Below are 21,169 nucleotides of genomic sequence, written 5' to 3' on the forward strand. Positions count from 1 at the left end.
ATACACGGGTATACCATCGGACAAACAATTCAATACAGAGCTAGTTTCTTTGCCTCTTTCTGTTAAAGGAGGACATCGGAAGACAATAACTCCTCACCTCATAGACTGGCTCCTCCTCGATTTCCATCTCCTTCTGCATCATCTTGAGATGCTTCAGGATTGCTCGGAAGTCATAGACGCCAGCCTCCCGCAACACCTTCTCATAGTCCTTGGGCTCAATGCCCCGCAGGAGTGCCATGATGTCAATTTCCTCTTGCTGTTTGACTTCCTGGGAGGGACGTCTGTGGACAGAACAGGAATTTCAAAGATATTACTGCAGCCCTTGAAATTCTATCACACAATAATAATACTGTATTCATTATATTAAGAGCTCATTCCTTGAAATGTATATTCAAATGTACTGTACAATAAGACACACTAAACTACAATGTGGTCAAGCACAAGGTATGTACAGGTACCTATAAGGCAGCTGCCAAGTGATTCACATTGGACCATAGAGCACAACCAGAGGTTGTGAGTGTTGAACTTTGCAAAGGGAAGAAAACTGAAGAACCCAGAGAAAGCCTTCTTGGCAAATGTTCTGGGTCGGTATAATGGAACCCACAACCACAGTGGTGAGAGGCTACCTAAATACCCCCCAAACCACAACTGAAGTCTATATTGTTATATCCAAACTACACTGCTCATAAAGTATATTCTCAGAAACACCAAGATCCTATAGTTCATCAAGCATGACCCACAAGTATAACAAGTTCTGGCTACAGCAAAATGATATGCCTACTCACCTCTTCAATGGGACGACAAACGGAGCCTCTTCTGCTGGCTTCTCTTGCACCATTAAAGAGACGCCGTACTTGGTCTGGCCGTTCTCGCTGACCAGCTGACACTGGTACTTGCCGGCATCTTTGATAGTGACAGAATGGATAATGAAGCGATGCTCGTCGGTCTCCTCGTCATACGTCATGGAGAACTGATCACCGGGTGTGATCTCCCGCCATCCTTTGAACCACTGAATTGTTGGAGCTGGAGTACCGCTAACTTTGAAGCGAAAGGTAGCAGACTCACCTGCAACAGAGATAAGCCAAATTCAAACTTTCTATAAATAACAAATGAATCATAAATTAGTCATTATAAAGTACAAATCTTACAGACCAGATCAAGATGCCATGTACTGTACATAGTACTGTACTTGTACATAGATTGTGCGCCTTCTAAATTTCAAATGTTTGGAACCCAAGGGGCATAGACTTTGCTGGGGGTAATGTTCCCCCCAGCCCCTCGTTAAGATGCCACTGGAGTATCAAGCATGAATGATGAAGGGAATGTTGCTCTATGGGTGAAGAATCATTTCATTTAGCTAGAAATCAATGCAAAATGTCTCCCAATGTATTCTCTTCACAATTTATAGGTAATAGAAAATTTGAAACATAGATCAACAATGATCACGATGCAAGCTCTTCAAATAAAGAAAAAACACAAGTCACTTTAGTGACTTAGTGACCAACATCTATTTCCTACCTTCAATGATGTCCAGAGCCTTGGGTACCTGCACAAAGATTGGCGGGTTGGGTTTGGGCTTCTCTTCAACAAACATCGTCACTGTTGCCTTCACCTCCTCTGCCGTGACTGTATACTCTCCAGCATCCTCTGGGACCACATCATTGATGGTCAAGGTGGCCGTGTTCTCCTTGCGGACAATCTTGTACTTCTTGCTGGACTTCAGCTCCTTGCCATCCTTGAAGAAGGTGACCCTCTTACGGGAGACGTCTTTGTTGAACTCCACCTTCAGCATTCCCTTATCTGCCTCCTTGATTGTCATCTCTTCTGGGATATTGACAATGTGGACAGTTTCTATGGAAACAAGTTCCACACAAAAAAGTACAAAAGTATTTTTGTGAGCACAAAAAATTCATTCAAATGGCTCAAATTTTGATATAAACAAGTTTATATAAAACCATTGTATACAATACAGGCTTTTGACTACTTCTTATGATGATTTCTCACCTTCCCCTTAGTGTTCATCATGGTCTACACAGGAATAAAGTTGATACAAAGTACAGTGGAATGCCGCTATACTGAACACTGCCATACCGAACATTCGGCTGTACCGAACATTGTCCTTGGCTCCCAATATTTTGTGCACAAAACCTGCAGAACAGTTTGCAGTTGGCGTTTGTAATTACCGAACGTCAACTTTTAAAACAGTCAAGTTTTGATGTTGGAAAGTGACAAGTGGCCATTATTTCCCCAACGATTAGAAGGGAAAGCCACTAGTTGTTGAAGAGTTAATTGTAATTAACTAGCTGAGAAACTGGATACATTGGTACGCACTTGTTCAAAGTCGTCTTCTAGAAACGGCTAGGGCACGCACGGTTAATCTGCCAATGGTATTAAATGGGCACTGGTTTTGCGACTCCGCGTGATCGGTTGCGGAAGAAAACCACACGCGCACCGTGGCATTGCATTAACATCAGTCTAAAGTGGGCGCCACTGATATACAAACCGCCAAGATTCCCCACAGCATGCATTAGAGATCGATCCTGAGCAGTACCTTCACCACTTTTAGGACAAACTTGAAATAAATTTTATAACTTGAAATTTAATAAAAAGCAAAAATAATTAACAAGTACATTTTTAGAAACCTCAAATGTGTATGCAACTGTAAAACAGCCAGAAAACAGCAAACCATGTTATCACAAGAGGGTGCACTTCAGTTAGACAAGTGAGGGCGCTATTCAACATGGCAAAAAAAAGTTCAGCAGTAAATTTCGCTATACCGAACAACAGCTGTACGGAACATTTAGAGTGGACCTTGTTGTGTTTGTTATAGCGGCCTTCCACTGTAGCACTTTTCAGATTAATAGGTACCTGGAAATGCGCTAGTTACAAAAGCATATCACATCAAAAGCAATCATTTTGGCTAAACTAGAAATTTTGGAGACTTACCTTTCACAAAGAGCTTTGTGCCTGCCTTGTCTTCTGGGAGAACGCACATATACCTGGCTTTGTCCTCAAGGGTTGCGTCTTTGATAACAAGGGAGCGACGACGCCCATCCTTCTTGAAGGCAAACTTTTCACCTTCTTGAATCTCCTCTCCTTCCCGGAACCATTTCACATCCGTCATATCATCACTGATCTCATAAGTGATCATGGCATCCTCATCTTCGATGGACTCAACAAAAGCTCCAGGTTTTGCAACAAACTTTGCTGGACCTGAAATGAAGATAAAAGTCAATACTGAAAGAAACTTTGCGAATAATTCATAACTGCAGATTTACACAAGAATACTGTATACTGCAGTATTTTGAGAAAATAGCAAGCTGGGCAAAGATTTTATCGTGAATCACCTTCTGGTTCTTGGGTTGGTGCAGTTTCTACCTCCGCCTTAGTGACAGGAATAATCTTTTCTGGCGTCACCTCAGCAGGCATCTCCTCTAGTTTGGCTGGCTTCATCTCCTCAGTAGGCTGGTTAGACATTGGATACAGAAAGTTTAACATTCACTTCAAATCTGTTTCATCAGAAAGTGACAGATAAATGGTACACTGTTGATACTAAAAATTACAATTTTTGATATTTTGACTGACATGAATAGATGCTGGGCAAAAGAACTTGCAGGGTTTCTGACCAAAATTTATGAATTAAAAAAAGGAAATATCTTACTAAATACTCAATGTTTCTTCAGATGGGTGAAACAGACATGAAATCCACATTCTTACCAGTGGTTCAACTTTTTCTTCTGGTTTCTTTTCCTCCTTCATCTCAGGCTTCTCTGGGATCTTCTCTTCTTTTGGTTTTGGGGTGACCACCAGACTGACGTCGGCCTTCTCTTCTCCCAGTTGGTTGCTCAGCTTGCAGGTGTACTTGCCAGCATCAGAAGGCTTGACATCCTTGATAGTCAGCACACTCTCCTGGGTTGTATCGTCAAAGGTGATGTCTATCTTTGCTCCTGGCTTGATCTGCTTCCAGCCCTTGGACCAAGAGACTTCCGGTTTGGGGGAGCCTTCCACTTTGCAGCGGAAAACGGCATCAGTACCTAAACCAAGAAGTAATCATATAAAATTTAAAAAGTCATTACCAAAATTCAACAGAGGAGGCTACACATACAAAAAGAGCCAATTATTTTTTTCTACTCAGGTTTACCATCACAAGAAATTTCTGCTCCAACTTTCAACTTCTGGAAGACAACAAGCAATAGAGTCTTACCCTCAGGTGTACTTGGTACTGTTGGTTTTTCTTCAAATGATGGTGCTTTCCTTATTTCTGTTGATATGACCAAAAGTTAAATATCAACATGTACAAAAGTTAGGATAATGAAGTATTTAGAGTTGTGAAGAGAAACCCTGTGGAAGAAGATTAAAGGATTGCTCAAAGTATGTAGAATCTTGAGACTGAGGCTATGTCTTGAACTGACGGTGGCTAGAGGTAATGCATGAGTCAATGGGAAGTGGTTACAGTTGCAAGCCAGTGACTTCCCACGGGGCTAGTGGTATTTCCATTTGACTCCATATAATCACAATACAGCCTTTTATAATCTGAATGTAAATGGTAGTCAAATGAGTGAATTTTTCTAAGGTTCACAGCATCTTTAGCATCATGAATTCAAAACAAACCAATAAACTGTGAGATTGTACAGGAGCCTAGAACTTAACGAAGTTTTGAATAGGCTGTCTAACCTTGAACAGTCAGTGTGGCGGTACAGTAATCTTCCCCTGATGGATTGATAGCAACACATTTGTACTCGCCAGCATCCCTTGGTTTAGGTTTGGGTAAAGCCAAGACGGCTGTGTCAGCTTCAAAGGTCTGGATGTTTTTACTGGAAGGTTGAAGGAGAGTGCCATCCCTGAAAACGATCATGATGGAATCATGATGAATTTTAATGATGTAAGGAAATCCTTTTAACTAGAAACCCTCCAGTAAAGGGAGCACACACAACATAATATCAACTGTGGAAGAAATCAATTAATTATAGTCGCCAGTCTCCAAACTGGCTTCTGGCATTCTTTCTAAGATAAAAACACAACTTAATTTATTTAAGCTATTTTCAATAAGTTAAATTATTAGTGTGCAGTGGAAAGACCTATAAGTTGGCAAAACATGGAAAGGAATTTCAAACAGTTGAAAGTGATTTTCTTTACAATAACAGCATATCATCAATAAGAAATCATCATTTCCAGACAGTCATAGTGTACACATTAGGTGCATATCTTGATGTCTCTTGGTCAAACATCTATGCAAAAAGAGCCCATAGTACCATACATGAAAGTCTATGGAAAGAAATTGACCAGGCTACCTGAACCATTGGACTTCCGGCTTGGGTTCCCCAGAAACGGTACATGTGAATTTCATGGGTGTTCCTTCTTTCACTTTCTGCAGAGTAAAAAGTGTATGCTGATTAGAAAACTACACATGACCTTTTCATGACATGTGATGTTTGGTGGGGCAAATATAACATTTGTTTAATGAAGGCTTAAAATAAAATGTTTGCATAGATAAATGGGCAAGATAGTTCCAATAATGCTAGTCAAATTTGCAGAAATACTAAGATCTAGAAATGACCTTGTCTCTGATCTTGTGGAGGATGACGGGTGCAACAGGAAGTTCCTCAACCTTCTCTCCTCTCTCCATAACAGTCTCCACAGCTTCCAGCTTCTCTGGTGTTACTTCTGGAATGGCTTCTACCTCTTCCAACTCTTCAGGCACAGCCTCTTTTTCTGGAAAGCCTCTGATCTTTTCTGGCTTCTTCTCAGAGATGTCTAAGAAATCTGTAGGAGCGAGTTTGGGAGTAGCTTCGATGGGAACTACCTCCTCTGCAGATGGAAGTTCACCAGCTTCATCTGTTGGCTGCAGAATGTGTTTAGTGACTGCTGTCTCTAGTTCTTCTTCTGGAAGACCTTCCAACTTTTCCGGATAGGCTGGAGCTGCATAAGGAAGCTCCTCTTCAATAAAGGTTGGCTTAGGTTTAGCAGCTGCTTTTTCTACAGGAACAGCTGCCGGTTTTTCTTCTTCTGGTCTCTTATATGGAGCTTGCACTTCAATTTCTTCTTCTTGGTGAGGCTTAAACTGGGCAGTAACTGCTGAATCCACCTGTTCCTCAGCCTTCACAGAAACTTTAGGTTTAAAAACTTTGCTGACTTCCTCTTCAGAACTCACAGTGAAGGTCGGCTTCCTTTCAGGAACTTCCTCAGGTTTGGTCTCCTCTTCTGGGACAACTTCCACACTGACTTCCTCGGGCTCAGTGCTTACTGGAAGAACCACTTCTTCTTTGACATGGGGCTTGACCTTGAATGTTACTTCAGTCTCAGCTTGTTCCTCTGCCACTGCTTCAATGTCAACTTTGGCTGATGGGACCTTTGGTTTCTCTTCAGGGACTGCTTCGACCTCCTCAACAGAAATTACTTCTGTAGGAACCTCCTCTGGTTTCAAAACCTCAGGCACTGCCTCAATTTGCTCAACTTCTGGGACTGGAGCTTTTTCTTCAGGCTTTTCATCTGGTTTGTCTTCTTCCTCAGGTTTCTCTTCGGGCTTAGGTGTGACTTTTAAACTCACTGTGGAGCTGTCCTGTCCTAGAGGACTCTTCAGATAGCAAGTGTACTTCCCAGCATCTGAGGGGGTTGTGTCCTTAATTGTCAAGACACTGTCATCAGTATCCTCGTCAAAGGTGATAGCAAATCTTCCTCCACTTGTAATCTGTTTCCAACCTTTGTTCCATGTAATTTCAGGTTTGGGGAAACCATCAACCTTGCATTGGAAGATGGCTTCATTACCTTTTTTCACACAAACAATTAAAAAAATTTAATTCAGAAAAATGACAGGTTAACAAAACTTAAACTAAATGAATGGTAAGTTTATGTATTTTTATCTTAAAATTAAAGCTTAAAGGAAAACAGCTATTCTCACCTTCAGGTGTATCTTCAACCTGTGGCTTCTCGATAAATGATGGTCCTCTTTTGACTTCTGAATTAGCAGAGATCAAAAAAGCCATTGCCATGATTAGAAAATCAAGTCTTCTGTGCTGCTTCTTTTGGTGAAGGAAAAAGTTTTTCAACATTTGAAGTATTATGTTAAAGCTGATCACTTCAGAAAGAATGAGATGAAATTTCCACCAGGTTTTACTGATTTCTGATAAAGCAAGCAACTTGAAAGGTGTAAAAATAATTTCTCTTTAAACAACTTCAAGGAATCAACTTTTTTTTTCTAAATGCTGATGTACTTTTGCTTGACATTATTTTTTTCAAAAAGAGGTGTTGAAGAAAAATGACAAAAAAGGAAGCATATCCCTCTCATCAAGATACAAATTCTCCAAAGCATTTACCAATCACGGTCAACTTGGCTGTGCAGACATCTTCTCCTGCTGTGTTGACGACCACACACTTGTACTCTCCAGCATCCTTAGGTTTTGGATGCTCAATAGTCAATGTGGCAACATCTTCCTCAAAGGTTTGAATGAAATGAGTACTTGCCTCAAGAAGATCCTTGTTTCTGCAGAGGTGAAAGAAAACATATTTACAGATGGTTATCAAAAATGGAGTTTAACAAGGGAAATTAACGAACAGTGCAGAGCCCTGACCACCTAAAATTGATGTTATCAAATGTTTCAGAACTGAATCTTACAAGAACCACTTGATTTCAGGCTGGGGTGTTCCAGTCACAGTGCAAGTAAATTTCACTGCCTTCCCTTCTTTGGTGCTCTGGAAAATGAAATTGAAAAAAAATTAAAAGAATGATTACGATTAAAAAGGTTACAGGTTCTTTGTTCGGTCAGAACAACAGATGAACTATGAATTGTTTTTTGCACAAAAAATGAAACTCTCCAAGATGTGGTTTCCAGCAACTGACCTTGTCTCTGATCTTGTGGAGGATGACGGGTGCAACAGGAAGTTCCTCAACCTTCTCTTCTCTCTCCATAACAGTCTCCACAGCTTCCAGCTTCTCTGGTGTTACTTCTGGAATAACTTCTACCTCTTCCAACTGTTCAGGCACAGCCTCTTTCTCTGGAAAGCCTCTGATCTTTTCTGGCTTCTTCTCAGAGATGTCTAAGACCGCTGTAGGAGTTAATTTGGGAGTAGCTTCAATGGGAACTACCTCCTCTGCAGATGGAAGTTCACCAGCTTCATCTGTTGGCTGCAGAATGTGTTTAGTGACTGCTGTCTCTAGCTCTTCTTCTGGAAGACCTTCTAACTTTTCCGGATAGGCTGGAGCTGCATAAGGAAGCTCCTCTTCAACAAAGGTTGGCTTAGGTTTAGCAGCTGCTTTTTCTACAGGAACAGCTGCCGGGATTTCTTCTTCTGGTCTCTTGAATGCAGCTTGGACTTCAACCTCTTCTTCTTGGTGAGGCTTAAACTGGGCAGTAACTGCTGAATCCACCTGTTCCTCAGCCTTCACGGAAACTTTAGGTTTAAAAATTTTACTGACTTCCTCTTCAGAACTCACAGTGAAGGTCGGCTTCCTTTCAGGAACTTCCTCAAGTTTGGTCTCTTCTTTTGGGACAACTTCCACACTGACTTCCTCGGGCTCAGTGCTAACTGGAAGAACCACTTCTTCCTTGACATGGGGCTTGACCTTGAATGTTACTTCAGTCTCAGCTTGTTCCTCTGCCACTGCTTCAATGTCAACTTTGGCTGATGGGACCTTTGGTTTCTCTTCAGGGACTGCTTCGACCTCCTCAACAGAAATTACTTCTGTAGGAACCTTCTCTGGTTTGGAAATCTCAGGCACTGCCTCAACTTGCTCAACTTCTGGGACTGGAGCTTTCTCCTCAGGCTTTTCTTCTGGTTTATTATCTTGTTCCTCAGGTTTCTCTTCAGGCTTAGGTGTGACTTTTAAACTCACTGTGGAGCTGTCCTGTCCTAGAGGACTCTTCAGATAGCAAGTGTACTTCCCAGCATCTGAGGGGGCTGTGTCCTTGATTGTCAAGACACTTTCATCAGTATCCTCGTCGAAGGTGATAGCAAACTTTCCTCCAGTTGTTATCTGCTTCCAACCTTTGTTCCAGGTAATAACAGGTTTTGGGAAACCATCAACCTTGCATCGGAAGATCGCTTCAGTACCTTTTTACACAAACAAACAATTTTTTAAAGACAAAGTAAAGAAACTGAAATCAAATGAACATCTGGTTCAAAGTACAGTTGTTCTCACCTTCAAGTGTATCTTCAACATGTAGCTTCTCAGCAAATGATGGTCCCCTTCTGACTTCTAAATTAGCAGAAATTAAAAACATAACTGCCTTAATTAAACAGTTCAGAGCACTTTTTCTAGTAAACTAAAAGAATTACCAACATTTAAAGTCAGGCGCACAAATGGCTTGTAAACCTTACAACAGAAACAAGATCAAACTAAAAACAGATTTTCCCACAACCTTCCAGCGTGGCAACCTACTTGAATGTTGTGAGGAGGATTCACTTTAAAATGAACCTAAGAGAATCAGTTTCCTATTTAATTACAGTAAATGCTGTAGTTTGCGGCTGAGAGTCTTCATTTCAAAAAAAGTGTCCACAAAATAACAAACTGGGTGTAAAACACACCAATCCAAACACCAATGCCTGAGAAGAATTTACCAATCACTGTCAACTTTGCTGTGCAGACGTCTTCCCCTGCTGTGTTGATGACCACACACTTGTACTCTCCAGCGTCCTTGGGTTTTGGATGCTCGATTGTCAGTGTGGCAACATCTTCCTCAAAGGTTTGGATGAAACGAGTACTTGCCTTTAGTAGTTCCTTATTTCTGTATGTCAATAGGGAAGACAGAAATGTCCTTGCAGGTGATAATAACAAAACCAATCAAATATGATTAGTTAACTAATGGATTGAACCTACACTGACCACATTTAACTTTTACAGGTATCAAATGATTCTGATTTAAATCTTACAGGAACCACTGGATCTCTGGCTCGGGTGTTCCGATTACAGTACAAGTAAACTTCACAGGCTTCCCTTCCTTGGTGCTCTGGAAAATGTAAAATTAATTTAAAAGATAAATATAAATTTTGAATATACGAAATAGAATTAAAGTTAATTCCATACAACATGACAACAGATAAACTATGAACAGTTCTCTGTACAACAAAGATCTGTAACCCTCCAAGTAAGAATTAAGGTCCAACAACTGACCTTATCTCTGATCTTGTGGAGGATGACAGGTGCAACAGGAAGTTCTTCAACCTTCTCTTCACTTTCAATGACAGTCTCCACAGCTTCCAGCTTCCCTAATGTTACTTCTGGAATGGCTTCTACCTCTTCCAACTCTTCAGGCACAGCCTCTTTCTCTGGAAAGCCTCTGATCTTTTCTGGCTTCTTCTCAGAGATGTCTAAGACCTCAGTAGGGGCTAATTTGGTAGTAGCTGTCAAAGGAACTACCTCCTCCCTGGAAGAGAGTACACCAGCTTCATCTGTGGGTTGTACAACATGTTTAGTGACTGCTGCCTCTAGTTCTTCCTCTGGAAGACCTTCTAACTTTTCCGGATAGGCTGGAGCGGCATAAGGAAGCTCCTCTTCAACAAAGGTTGGCTTAGGTTTAGCGGCTGCTTTTTCTACAGGAACAGCTGCCGGGATTTCTTCTTCTGGTCTCTTATATGCAGCTTGCACTTCAACCTCTTCTTCTTGGCGAGGCTTAAACTGGGCAGTAACTGCTGAATCCAACTGTTCCTCAGCCTTCACGGAAACTCTAGGTTTAAAAACTTTGCTGACTTCCTCTTCAGAACTTACAGTGAAGGTCGGCTTCCTTTCAGGGACTTCCTCAGGTTTGGTCTCCTCTTCTGGGACAACTTCCACAGTGACTTCCTCAGGCTCAGTGCTTACTGGAAGAACCACTTCTTCCTTGACATGAGGCTTGACCTTGAATGTTACTTCAGTCTCAGCTTGTTCCTCTGCCACTGCTTCAATGTCAACTTTGGCTGATGGGACCTTTGGTTTCTCTTCAGGGACTGCTTCGACCTCCTCAACAGAAATTACTTCTGTAGGAACCTCCTCTGGTTTCAAAACCTCAGGCACTGCCTCAATTTGCTCAACTTCTGGGACTGGAGCTTTTTCTTCAGGCTTTTCATCTGGTTTGTCTTCTTCCTCAGGTTTCTCTTCGGGCTTAGGTGTGACTTTTAAACTCACTGTGGAGCTGTCCTGTCCTAGAGGACTCTTCAGATAGCAAGTGTACTTCCCAGCATCTGAGGGGGTTGTGTCCTTAATTGTCAAGACACTGTCATCAGTATCCTCGTCAAAGGTGATAGCAAGTCTTCCTCCACTTGTAATCTGTTTCCAACCTTTGTTCCATGTAATTTCAGGTTTGGGGAAACCATCAACCTTGCATCGGAAGATGGCTTCATTACCTTTTTTCACGAAAACAAAAAACTTTTTTTTAATTCAGAAAAATGACAGGTTAACAAAACTTAAACTAAACAAAAGTTTAGTTGAAGCATTTTTATCTTAAAATTAAAACTTAAAGGAAAATAGCTATTCTCACCTTCAGGTGTATCTTCAACCTGTGGCTTCTCGATAAATGATGGTCCTCTTTTGACTTCTAAGTTAGCAGAGATTAAAAAAGCCATTGCCATGATTAAAAATCAAGTCTTCCATGGTACTTCTTTTGGTGAAAAAAAAGAATTTTCAACATTTGAAGTAAACTATGCTAAAGCTGATCACTTCAGAAAGAATGATATGAAATTTCCAACAGTATTTACTGATTACTGACAAAGCAAGCAACTTGAAAGCTGTAAGACTAATTTTTTCTCATAAAAACTTAAAGGAATCAAATACTTTTTTGCTAAAAAATGGATGTACTTTTGCTTAACATTATTTCTTTCAAAAGGAAGTGTTGAACAAAAATGACAAAAATTAAAGCATATCCCTCTCATCAAGATTCCAATTCCCCAAAGAATTTACCAATCACGGTCAACTTGGCTTTGCAGATGTCTTCTCCTGCTGTGTTGACAACCACACACTTGTACTCTCCAGCATCCTTAGGTTTTGGATGCTCAATAGTCAATGTGGCAACATCTTCCTCAAAGGTTTGGATGTAACGAGCACTTGCCTCAAGAAGTTCCTTGTTTCTGCAGAGATGAAAGAAAACACGAGTACAGATAGTTATAAAAAAATGGAATTTAACAAGGGGAATTAACGAACAGGGCATAGCCCCGACCACATAAAATTTATGTATCAAATGTTTCAGAATTGAATCTTACAAGAACCACTTGACTTCAGGCTGGGGTCTTCCAGTTACAGTGAGAGTAAATTTCACTGGCTTCCCTTCTTTGGTGCTCTGGAAAATGAAATAAACAAAATAAAGTAATGATTACGATTGAAAAATATAAAGTTACAGGTTCTTTGTTCGATTAGAACAAAAGATAAACTATAACACGTTTTTTGCACAAAAAACAATATTTTAATCCAAGATGTGGTTTCCAGCAACTGACCTTGTCTCTGATCTTGTGGAGGATGACAGGTGCAATAGGAAGTTCTTCAACCTTCTCTTCACTTTCAATGACAGTCTCCACAGCTTCCAGCTTCCCTAATGTTACTTCTGGAATGGCTTCTACCTCTTCCAACTCTTCAGGCACAGCCTCTTTCTCTGGAAAGCCTCTGGTCTTTTCTGGCTTCTTCTCAGAGATGTCTAAGACCTCAGTAGGGGCTAATTTGGTAGTAGCTGTCAAAGGAACTACCTCCTCCCTGGAAGGAAGTACACCAGCTTCATCTGTGGGTTGTACAACATGTTTAGTGACTGCTGTCTCTAGTTCTTCCTCTGGAAGACCTTCCAACTTTTCTGGATAGGCTTGAGCGGCATAAGGAAGCTCCTCTTCAACAAAGGTTGGCTTAGGTTTAGCAGCTGCTATTTTTACAGGAACAGCTGCCGGGATTTCTTCTTCTGGTCTCTTAAATGCAGCTTGCACTTCAACCTCTTCTTCTTGGCGAGGCTTGAACTGGGCAGTAACTGCTGAATCCACCTGTTCCTCAGCCTTCACAGAAACTCTAGGTTTAAAAACTTTGCTGACTTCCTCTTCAGAACTCACAGTAAAGGTCGGCTTCCTTTCAGGAACTTCCTCAGGTTTGGTCTCCTCTTCTAGGACGACTTCCACACTGACTTCCTCAGGCTCAGTGCTTACTGGAAGAACCACTTCTTCCTTGACAAGAGGCTTGACCTTGAATGCTACTTCAGTCTTAGCTTGTTCCTCCACCACTGCTTCAATGTCAACTTTGGAAGTATGGACTTTATCTGTCTCTTCAGGTTGTGCTTCTATTTCTTGTAAAGCAACCATTTCAGTGGGAACCTCCTCTGGTTTTGGAACCTCGAGAATAACTTCAATTTGCTCTGGAATCTTCAAAGAAGTTGGCTCCTTTGGCTTTCCTTCTGGTTTGTCTTCTTCCTCGGGTTTTTCCTCAGGCTTTGGAGTGATTTCTGGGACAATTTCCAGAGTGATTTGTTCAGGCTCAGTGCTAACTGGAAGAACTACTTCTTCACTGACATGAGGCCTGACCTTGAATGATACTTCAGTCTCAGCTTGTTCGTTCACCACTGCTTCAACTGCTTTTGGTTTCTCTTCAACCTCCTCAACAGTTACCACTTCAGGTGTAACCTCCTCCGGCTTTGAAAGGTGAGGCATCACCTCAACTTGCTCCACCTCATGGACAAGTGCCCACTCCTCTGGCTTTACTTCTGGCTTGGGAGTGACCTCTTCCTCCTCCAGTTGCTCCTCAGGCTTGGGAGTGATTTTGAGACTCACAGTTGAGCTCTCCTGTCCAAGAGGGTTCTTGAGATAGCAAGTGTACTTCCCAGCATCTGAAGGGGCAGTGTCCTTGATTGACAAGACACTTTCTTCAGTGTCCTCATCAAAGCTGATGCTGAATCTTCCTCCTGTAGTGATCTGTTTCCAACCTTTGTTCCAGGTAACTGTAGGTTTGGGGAAACCATCAACCTTGCATCGGAAGACTGCCTCAGTTCCTTTCATACACAACAAATAAAATGTTTAAAGAATCAGAATAACCAAAGGTAACATTTAAGAATGGAGATAAAATGATTGCATTGGGACTATGAGAATTTTGAAGCCATGAATGCATGCTTCTCACCTTCAGGGGTATCTTCAACCTGTGGTTTCTCGGTGAATGAAGGCCCTCTTTTGATTTCTGTGAAGTTACCACAAATCATAATACAAATGAGTGGAATCTGGAAATATGCAAAGCACATGAGCACAAGCTTCTTATCTGACAATTATTCAGGTTATTCCTTCACGGGTAGGAGAGGTGGTGACACAGACGGTCACAACTGTCACATGACAGTTTTGGAAACAAAAACTAACCAGCCGTACCTGTGACAGTCAGTTTGGCATTACAGATGTCCTCTCCCGCTGTGTTGATGACCACACACTTATACTCTCCAGCGTCCTTGGGTTTTGGGTGCTCAATTGTCAATGTGGCAACATCTTCTTCAAAGGTTTGGATGAAACGAGTACTTGCCTCAAGTACTTCCTTGTTTCTAAATGAACAAATTTGAAAATTGTTAAGGTTTTTCATCCCTTCTTTTATGTTGATCACTAACACTTGTTGAAATTGTTTGTTTGGTTTGTAAATAAAACAATTTATTTATTCACAAAGAATGCTGCAATGGTATTATAAGAATTAGATTAAAATTAGGGTTATCATAAGTATGCTTACAGGAACCACTTGATCTCAGGTTTGGGTGTTCCAATAACAGTGCAAACAAACTTCACTGGCTTCCCTTCTCTGACGGTCTGAAAACGAATGGAAATTATTTGAACAGAAAAGTAACACTGACTGATCAGTTAATGCAATGGATAATGCATGATTATTTTTATTTTTCATAACTCTTATTTGACACACTGAACAAAGTTTCAAGCCACCCAAGATACACCCATCTTCCCATTTGTTGTCAACTTATTTAGAAATGTGCCTACAAAGATTAAAAACAATTAATAAGACACACAAAGTGGCTGTTGGAAAAAGAAATGCAGAAAATTAATACAATTATATATTTCTCAAGTTCTGTAATCTTGTCAACTTTCGAAGAACTCTTGATAGAAATGTGCTTGCTGTAAGCATGACTTACCGTGCTCTTAAACTTGTGAGTAATGACAGGTGCAACTGGCATTACCTCGACCTTCTCTTCTTCTTCCACAACAACTTCAACGGCCTCATGTTTCTCCATTTCTTCTTCTGGGAAAACTTCAGCTTCCAAAAGCTGTTCTGGAAGTATTTCCTTCTCTGGTAAACCTCTCAAAGTTGCTGGTTTCTCAGGGACATCAAGAGTTACCTCTGATGGGGTTACTGCTTCAACAGCTTCCGTTGGAGTGACCTTCTGAACAGCTGGAAGCAAATCAGCTTCATTTTCAGGTTGAGGAGCAACTCTGGTAACAGCGGTCTCCAATTCCTCTTCAGCAACTATCTCAAGGTACTCCTGTGGTGCAGGTGCTGCAGCAACCACTTCCTCTGGGGCAGATATGATGGCAGGCTTTTCCTCTGGCTTAGCCTCTTTAGGAATCTCCTCCTCAGTTTGAACAGCTTCTTCTGGCTTCATGAATGCAGCCAAGACTTCAACTTGTTCTTCTGGTCGAGGTGCCACCATTGCTGTTACAGCTGTTTCCAGCTTTTCCTCAGTGACCCCTTCAAGTGCAAGTTTAGGTTTTGGCTTGATGGAGACTTCATCCTCAGAGGCAATAATGAATGATGGCTTCTTCTTGGTTTTGATATGCTCAGGAGCTTCTTCGATGGAAACAACAGCAGGTGTGATCTCCTCAGGCTTCTTGATCTCAGCCAGAACGTCCACTTCCTCTTCTTCATGAGGAACAAACTTAGCTATAACTGCCGTTTCCAGCTGTTCCTCCACGACAGCTTCCATGGCTGCCTGAGTTGCTGGAACTTTGGCCACTACCTCTTCTGGCATGGAAATAACAGCTGGCTTCTTTTCAGGAGTTACTTCTATTGGAGCTTCTTCAAGTTCAACAACGACTTCCTCAGGCTTTCCAGTCTCAACAAGAATCTGAACTTGTTCAGTGTCTGGCACTGAGGCAACCCCTGCAATTTCTAGCTTTTCTTCTGAGACAGCATCTAAAGAAACTTGAGGCTTGAGAACTTTCTCGACCTCTTCAGGAGCTTCTCTTACAGTTGGCTTCTTTTCAGGAAGTATCTCTTCAGGCCCTTCAACAGGTACAACTTCAGGGCTGATTTCTTTAGGCTTAGATATCTCCATGAGAACCTCAACCTCCTCCAGTTGTTCTACAGGCACTTGTTCAGCTAGTTCCTCTTTGGGTTTTTCAGTGATTTTGAGACTCACGGAAGCGCTGTCTTCCCCAAGAGGACTCTTGAGGTAGCAGGTGTACTTTCCAGCATCTGCTGAAGTTGTTTCCTTAATCGTGAGGATGCTCTCTTCTGTATCCTCATCAAATGAGATTGAGAAGCGCCCTCCTGTTTTTATTTGTTTCCATCCTTTGTTCCATGTGACGGCGGGCTTAGGGAAGCCATCAACTTTGCATCTGAAAACAGCATCAGTGGCTACAGAAAGAAAAGAAATTACCAAATAGTAGTGTACCAAATCTGTCTTGGCATTATTATTTTTCCTTTTGGATGTCTTTCCTGCAAACTATTTTGAAACAATTCTAAGCACAAGAAAATGCATAGCAAACTTACTTTCGGGGGTCTCAGGGACTTCAGGTTTTTCCGTGAAAGAAGGAGCTCGCTTGACTTCTGTAAGGTACAGAATAACTCAAATATAAGTTAATTAAACCAAAAAGTTAACAAATTCATCTTTGAGGTCATGCTTTTGTCTTAAAAGGAATATGCATTTAATTAATTTTAGATTCTTGCCCTAACCGACGTATACATGTTGGGCAGGGTAAATATCTAAAATTAATTAACATCTCCCCGGTGAAAACCATCCTTGGAAATAGAGTTATGCATATATACGTATTTTAAGGGGCAACAATGCTACTGAGAAATGAAAGGGCCTACAAGATATCTGCTGGATTTACTGCAAAACAAACCTAAATCGCTTAATTGATATTTGACTTACTACAGTCACATGATAGGCTATTGGGAGTGCTGGGAATATCTATATCTAGTTTAAGCTTTCAAATATTGGCTGACAAAACTGAGAAAGAGAAAATCTCAATTAATACGTGATGAATGAAATATGTGGAACTTCAAATCCAAGGTCTTACCTGTGACAGTGAGCTTAGCTGAACAGACATCTTCGCCAGCTACATTAACCACAATGCACTTGTATTCACCAACATCCTTAGGCCTCGGCTGTGGGATCTCAAGAGTTGCAACTCCTTCTTCAAAGGTTTGGATGTGCCTGGTTGTTGACTCAAGATGTTTTTGTTCACTTTAAAAAACACAAATAAACAAATGACTAAAGAAAATCCAATCCTCAAGATATAGCTAAGACTGAATATCATCATAAAGACTTCAGAACATTCATATACATAAAGCAGCAAATATGTGGCTATTTTGTAAACTTGCCCAAACTGCTTCCGTTAAAAGACAAATCACTGACAGATGTAGATTTCCTTGAAACATAAACTGATAAAAATAAGATTACCATTAAAATTTGGCCGCGTGTGCTGTCTGAAAAGTAATAATTCTCGGCATTTTCCATTAAATTTACCAAAACAGAAATTTATATTTTCAGAGTTAAATATAATAAAAAATAGTGGAAAAGGGGGGATTGAAAAAGTGATAATCCTCTCTCTTGATGCAGTGAGCAAAACCATGACTTACTGGAACCACTGAACTTTAGTATCCGGTGTGGCAGTGACTGTGCAGGTAAATTTGACAGGTTTACCTTCTTTGACACTCTGCAAAAAAAAAAAGCAGATCCAAGGTTAAAATCAATAAACACGATTATTTGATGAAGATTTTTAGGATGAGGCCTTTTTGCCCCCCCCAAAAAAAACATTTTACATTCAATTTGGATAATCAAGTAATTGGGCTAATACTTGAGGTTCTCATTCTCCTGTCCAAGTGGCAAAATGTCAGGTGAAAAAAATGTTTTGGAAAAACACCTCCAATTTCTCCTTATTCATGTAAATGGAACTAGTTTTAATGAAAGCGACTGGTAGTTCAGTGCATGAAAAGTAAGGTAAATGACATTTTCAAAACTTACCTTGCTCTTGAACTTGTCAGTAATGACAGGTGCAACAGGTAGCTCCACTGCTTTTCCCTCTTCCTCAACAACCACCTCCATGGCCTCCTGTGACTCCAAGTCTTCTACTGCAATCCCTTCCACCTCTAACAGCTGTGGACCCTTTTCTACCTCGGGTATGCTATGGACAAGAGGCTTTTTGCCAACATCTAGGGAAATTTCGCCTGGTGTTTTGTCCGGTGTCGCTGCTGCTGGTGACACTTCTTCAGAAGGCAGTGCCTCAGCTTTAAATTCATCTCGAGGAATTATTCTTGCTGTAACTGCTGTCTCAAGCTGTTCCTCCGGGAGAGTCTCAAGCAACTCTCTAGATGGCAAATACTCCGGCTCTGGTTCATATGGATGTGAGATGACAACTGGTTTCCTCTCATAAACTGTCCCGGGAATATCTTTTTCAACTGGGGCAACCTCCTCCGGTATCTCAACTGGGGCAACAACATCTAAATCCTCCTCCTTCTGAGGTACAGCCCTTACTGTCACAGCCTCTCGAAGTTCTTCCTCCTCCACAGATTCCATTTTTGCAAGGGGTCTCTTTACTTGAACCTCCTCTGGAGCTTCCCTGACAAAAGCAGGCTTCTTGGAAACCTCTAATGAAACATCAACAGAAGGCAATGACTCAGATTTTGTCTCTTCTGGTTTTGCCAACTCTACCAAGACTTCAGCTTCCTCTTCCTTTCGAGGGGTGACACTGATTGAAACTGCTTCTTTAAGGTCTTCTTCATCAACAGAAGCCATGCGAGCTTTGGGTTGCTCAAGTGTCACCTCCTCTGGTGCTTCTCTCAGTGGCACTTGCTTTTTGGAAGCTCTGTCAACTGCTGCAGTTGCTGTTTCGGGGGAATATGCCTCTGTTTCCTCTATTGGAAGATCCTCGTACTCCTCAACCACTTCTGAAGCAACTCTTACAACTGCAGCCTCTTGAAGCTCTTCTTCCTCATATGAATCCAGTTTTGGTCTTGGCTTTGTAACTGTGACTTCCTCTGGAGCCTCTCTGACTGGCAATGGCTTTTTCTTTGACACAACTTCCAAAGAAACATCTTCACAAGGAACCTCCTCTGGTTTAGCCTTAGGAACTTCACCCACCACAAATTCTTCAGCCTCGCCTTCCTTCTCAAAAGGCAGTTGTTTTGAGGCAGCTTCTTTCAGATCTTCCTCCTCTACGACATCCAGGTACTCTGTCCGTTCATACACAAGATCAATCTGTTCCTTGTCCTCTTCCCTAACAGCTACAGGTTTCTTGACAGGTTTTACTATGGCCACCTCTTCAGGAGCTGTTCTGACAGACGGAACTCTTTTTCCTGCCTTGTCAGCAGCTTCACTAGGAAGCTCCTGTGGTACTGCTTCTGTAACTTCATCACTCACAAAAACTTCAACTTCCTCTTCTTTCTCTGGAAAAGGTTTCACAGCAGCTTCTCTAAGTTCTTCTTCTGTGACAGAACCAAGTCTCTTGAGTGAAATGATTGCTTCTTGTGAATCTGGAGAAGGCTTTACCGTCAGTTCCACTTCTTGGGGAGTGGCGGTGATCAATGCTGGCTTCTTCTTGGACACACTGCTGACTGTGACACCAACTTCTGAGATTTTTTCAGCAGTGACATCAACTGTCACTGATTCTGGAAGTTCAGCTGCCTCCTCGATGTCATCAGGGATATACTGCTTTGTTGTTGCCTCAGCAAGTTCTTCCTCTGAGACAGATCCCAGCCTCTCGACAGTTGGGATAGAGGGGGCTGCTGTCATCTCAGCTGGACCTCTAATGACAGAGGCTTTTTGTTTTTCAACCTGATCCAAAGGCACTACCTCTTCAACTGATTTCTGTGGACGTAGCTTTGCAGGTTGTTCTGGTGTTATCTTCTCAGCCTCATACTCATCCCTGGGAGCAAGCTCAACAGTAACAGCCTCTTGAAGCTCTTCTTCCGTCATTGATTCCAGGGGCTTCCTGGGTTGAATCAAGGAAACTTCTTCTGGTGCTTCTTTTGGTTGGACAATCTTCTTCACGGCCTTATCAGCAGGAACTTCTTTAATCTTTTCTGCTGCTGCTTGGTCTAGTTCCTCTTCAGGCAGGACTTCTGCTTCTTCCTCTCTCTCAGGAACTAATTTGATGACAGATGCCTCAGACAGCTCTTCTTCTGGGTACGACTCCATGCGCTCCCTGACTGGGAGAGGTACTCTCTCGACAGAGTCAACTCTGATAACAGATGGCATCTTGCCAACTTCAACTGTCACAGCTTCTGTGCCCGGTTTCTGATCCGGAACTGGCTGGGATTCCTCGAACACCTCAAGTTCTTCAGCTTCAAGTTCTTCAGAGGGAGCTACTTTGACAGTAGTGGCTATTTCGAATTCCTCCTCTGTTACAGACAGGAGTCTCTCTTCCTTTTCTTTGGGTGCAGGCTGAGATGGAAGTGCACGGATCACAACTGCTTTATCCTCAGTTGGTAGGCCTTCCACTGAGACCTCTCCACTTGATATTTCAAAGGAAACCGCCTCTGTAGGGGCTGTGCCTTCTATCTCAATGTCCACAGATCTCTCACTTTCCATGATCTCAACAGTAACCTCAGCTTCTATGAAAGGATTACAATAATGAACGTACAGGTGATTCGAAATCAAGGAAATACATTTGATTTGGTCATTGGAATCATGGGCGAGAATCCCTGGGATGGGACTATATCCCCCCTTTTTTAAGTGGGGGCTATGGATCATTGCCTCACATTTTGTGGTGACCAAAAAATTAAAGCAGATTGTGAAGAATTTTCCTGACTTCTGACAACTAAAATGCATTCAGTATCACTTGAATCAGGGAAAACAATTTTAAAAAGCCATAAATGTGCCATTCTGAATGCACAGTATAGATGAATATCAATATAACATTCTCATGGCCATGCAAGTCATCACCCCACCTTTCCCTATCCCCCATATGAAGCAAGATATGAGACGGAGAGGAGCCCCCTGCTTTGTTTTGGTCATTGTTTCACTGGAATCTGAGGAATTCTTTTCAGGCACTGAGGGGGACGTGTTAGGTAACAATGGTCTATAGTGTGTATAGC

General features: G+C 41.7%; 1 protein-coding gene across 2 annotated transcripts in view; it reads right to left on the minus strand.

Annotated features, from left to right (window-relative positions):
* LOC110985846 (titin-like) overlaps positions 1-20,682 on the minus strand; it is a 120,170-nt gene extending 99,488 nt beyond the window's left edge. For both annotated transcript variants that reach the window (XM_087134453.1, XM_087134452.1), the window contains exons 1-30: positions 18,099-20,682; positions 17,714-17,790; positions 17,152-17,318; positions 16,622-16,678; positions 15,045-16,486; positions 14,633-14,709; positions 14,287-14,453; positions 14,048-14,104; positions 12,400-13,922; positions 12,169-12,245; positions 11,870-12,036; positions 11,451-11,507; positions 10,109-11,316; positions 9,868-9,944; positions 9,556-9,722; positions 9,137-9,193; positions 7,838-9,048; positions 7,613-7,689; positions 7,314-7,480; positions 6,899-6,955; positions 5,558-6,765; positions 5,292-5,368; positions 4,675-4,841; positions 4,205-4,261; positions 3,718-4,034; positions 3,348-3,465; positions 2,947-3,213; positions 1,519-1,851; positions 786-1,065; positions 98-281 (exon numbers count right to left, since the gene is read on the minus strand). In XM_087134453.1, coding sequence (XP_086990579.1) covers positions 98-281; positions 786-1,065; positions 1,519-1,851; positions 2,947-3,213; positions 3,348-3,465; positions 3,718-4,034; positions 4,205-4,261; positions 4,675-4,841; positions 5,292-5,368; positions 5,558-6,765; positions 6,899-6,955; positions 7,314-7,480; positions 7,613-7,689; positions 7,838-9,048; positions 9,137-9,193; positions 9,556-9,722; positions 9,868-9,944; positions 10,109-11,316; positions 11,451-11,507; positions 11,870-12,036; positions 12,169-12,245; positions 12,400-13,922; positions 14,048-14,104; positions 14,287-14,453; positions 14,633-14,709; positions 15,045-16,486; positions 16,622-16,678; positions 17,152-17,318; positions 17,714-17,790; positions 18,099-20,663 — 12,462 coding nt within the window. In that variant the 5' untranslated portion in view covers positions 20,664-20,682. The remainder of the gene's footprint in view (positions 1-97; positions 282-785; positions 1,066-1,518; positions 1,852-2,946; positions 3,214-3,347; positions 3,466-3,717; positions 4,035-4,204; positions 4,262-4,674; positions 4,842-5,291; positions 5,369-5,557; positions 6,766-6,898; positions 6,956-7,313; positions 7,481-7,612; positions 7,690-7,837; positions 9,049-9,136; positions 9,194-9,555; positions 9,723-9,867; positions 9,945-10,108; positions 11,317-11,450; positions 11,508-11,869; positions 12,037-12,168; positions 12,246-12,399; positions 13,923-14,047; positions 14,105-14,286; positions 14,454-14,632; positions 14,710-15,044; positions 16,487-16,621; positions 16,679-17,151; positions 17,319-17,713; positions 17,791-18,098) is intronic.
* Positions 20,683-21,169: the final 487 nt, after the last annotated feature.

The sequence above is a fragment of the Acanthaster planci genome, linkage group LG03 (genome assembly GCF_054643075.1).
Source record: "Acanthaster planci isolate LZ-2023a linkage group LG03, COTS_SCS, whole genome shotgun sequence".
Lineage (NCBI taxonomy): Eukaryota > Metazoa > Echinodermata > Asteroidea > Valvatida > Acanthasteridae > Acanthaster > Acanthaster planci.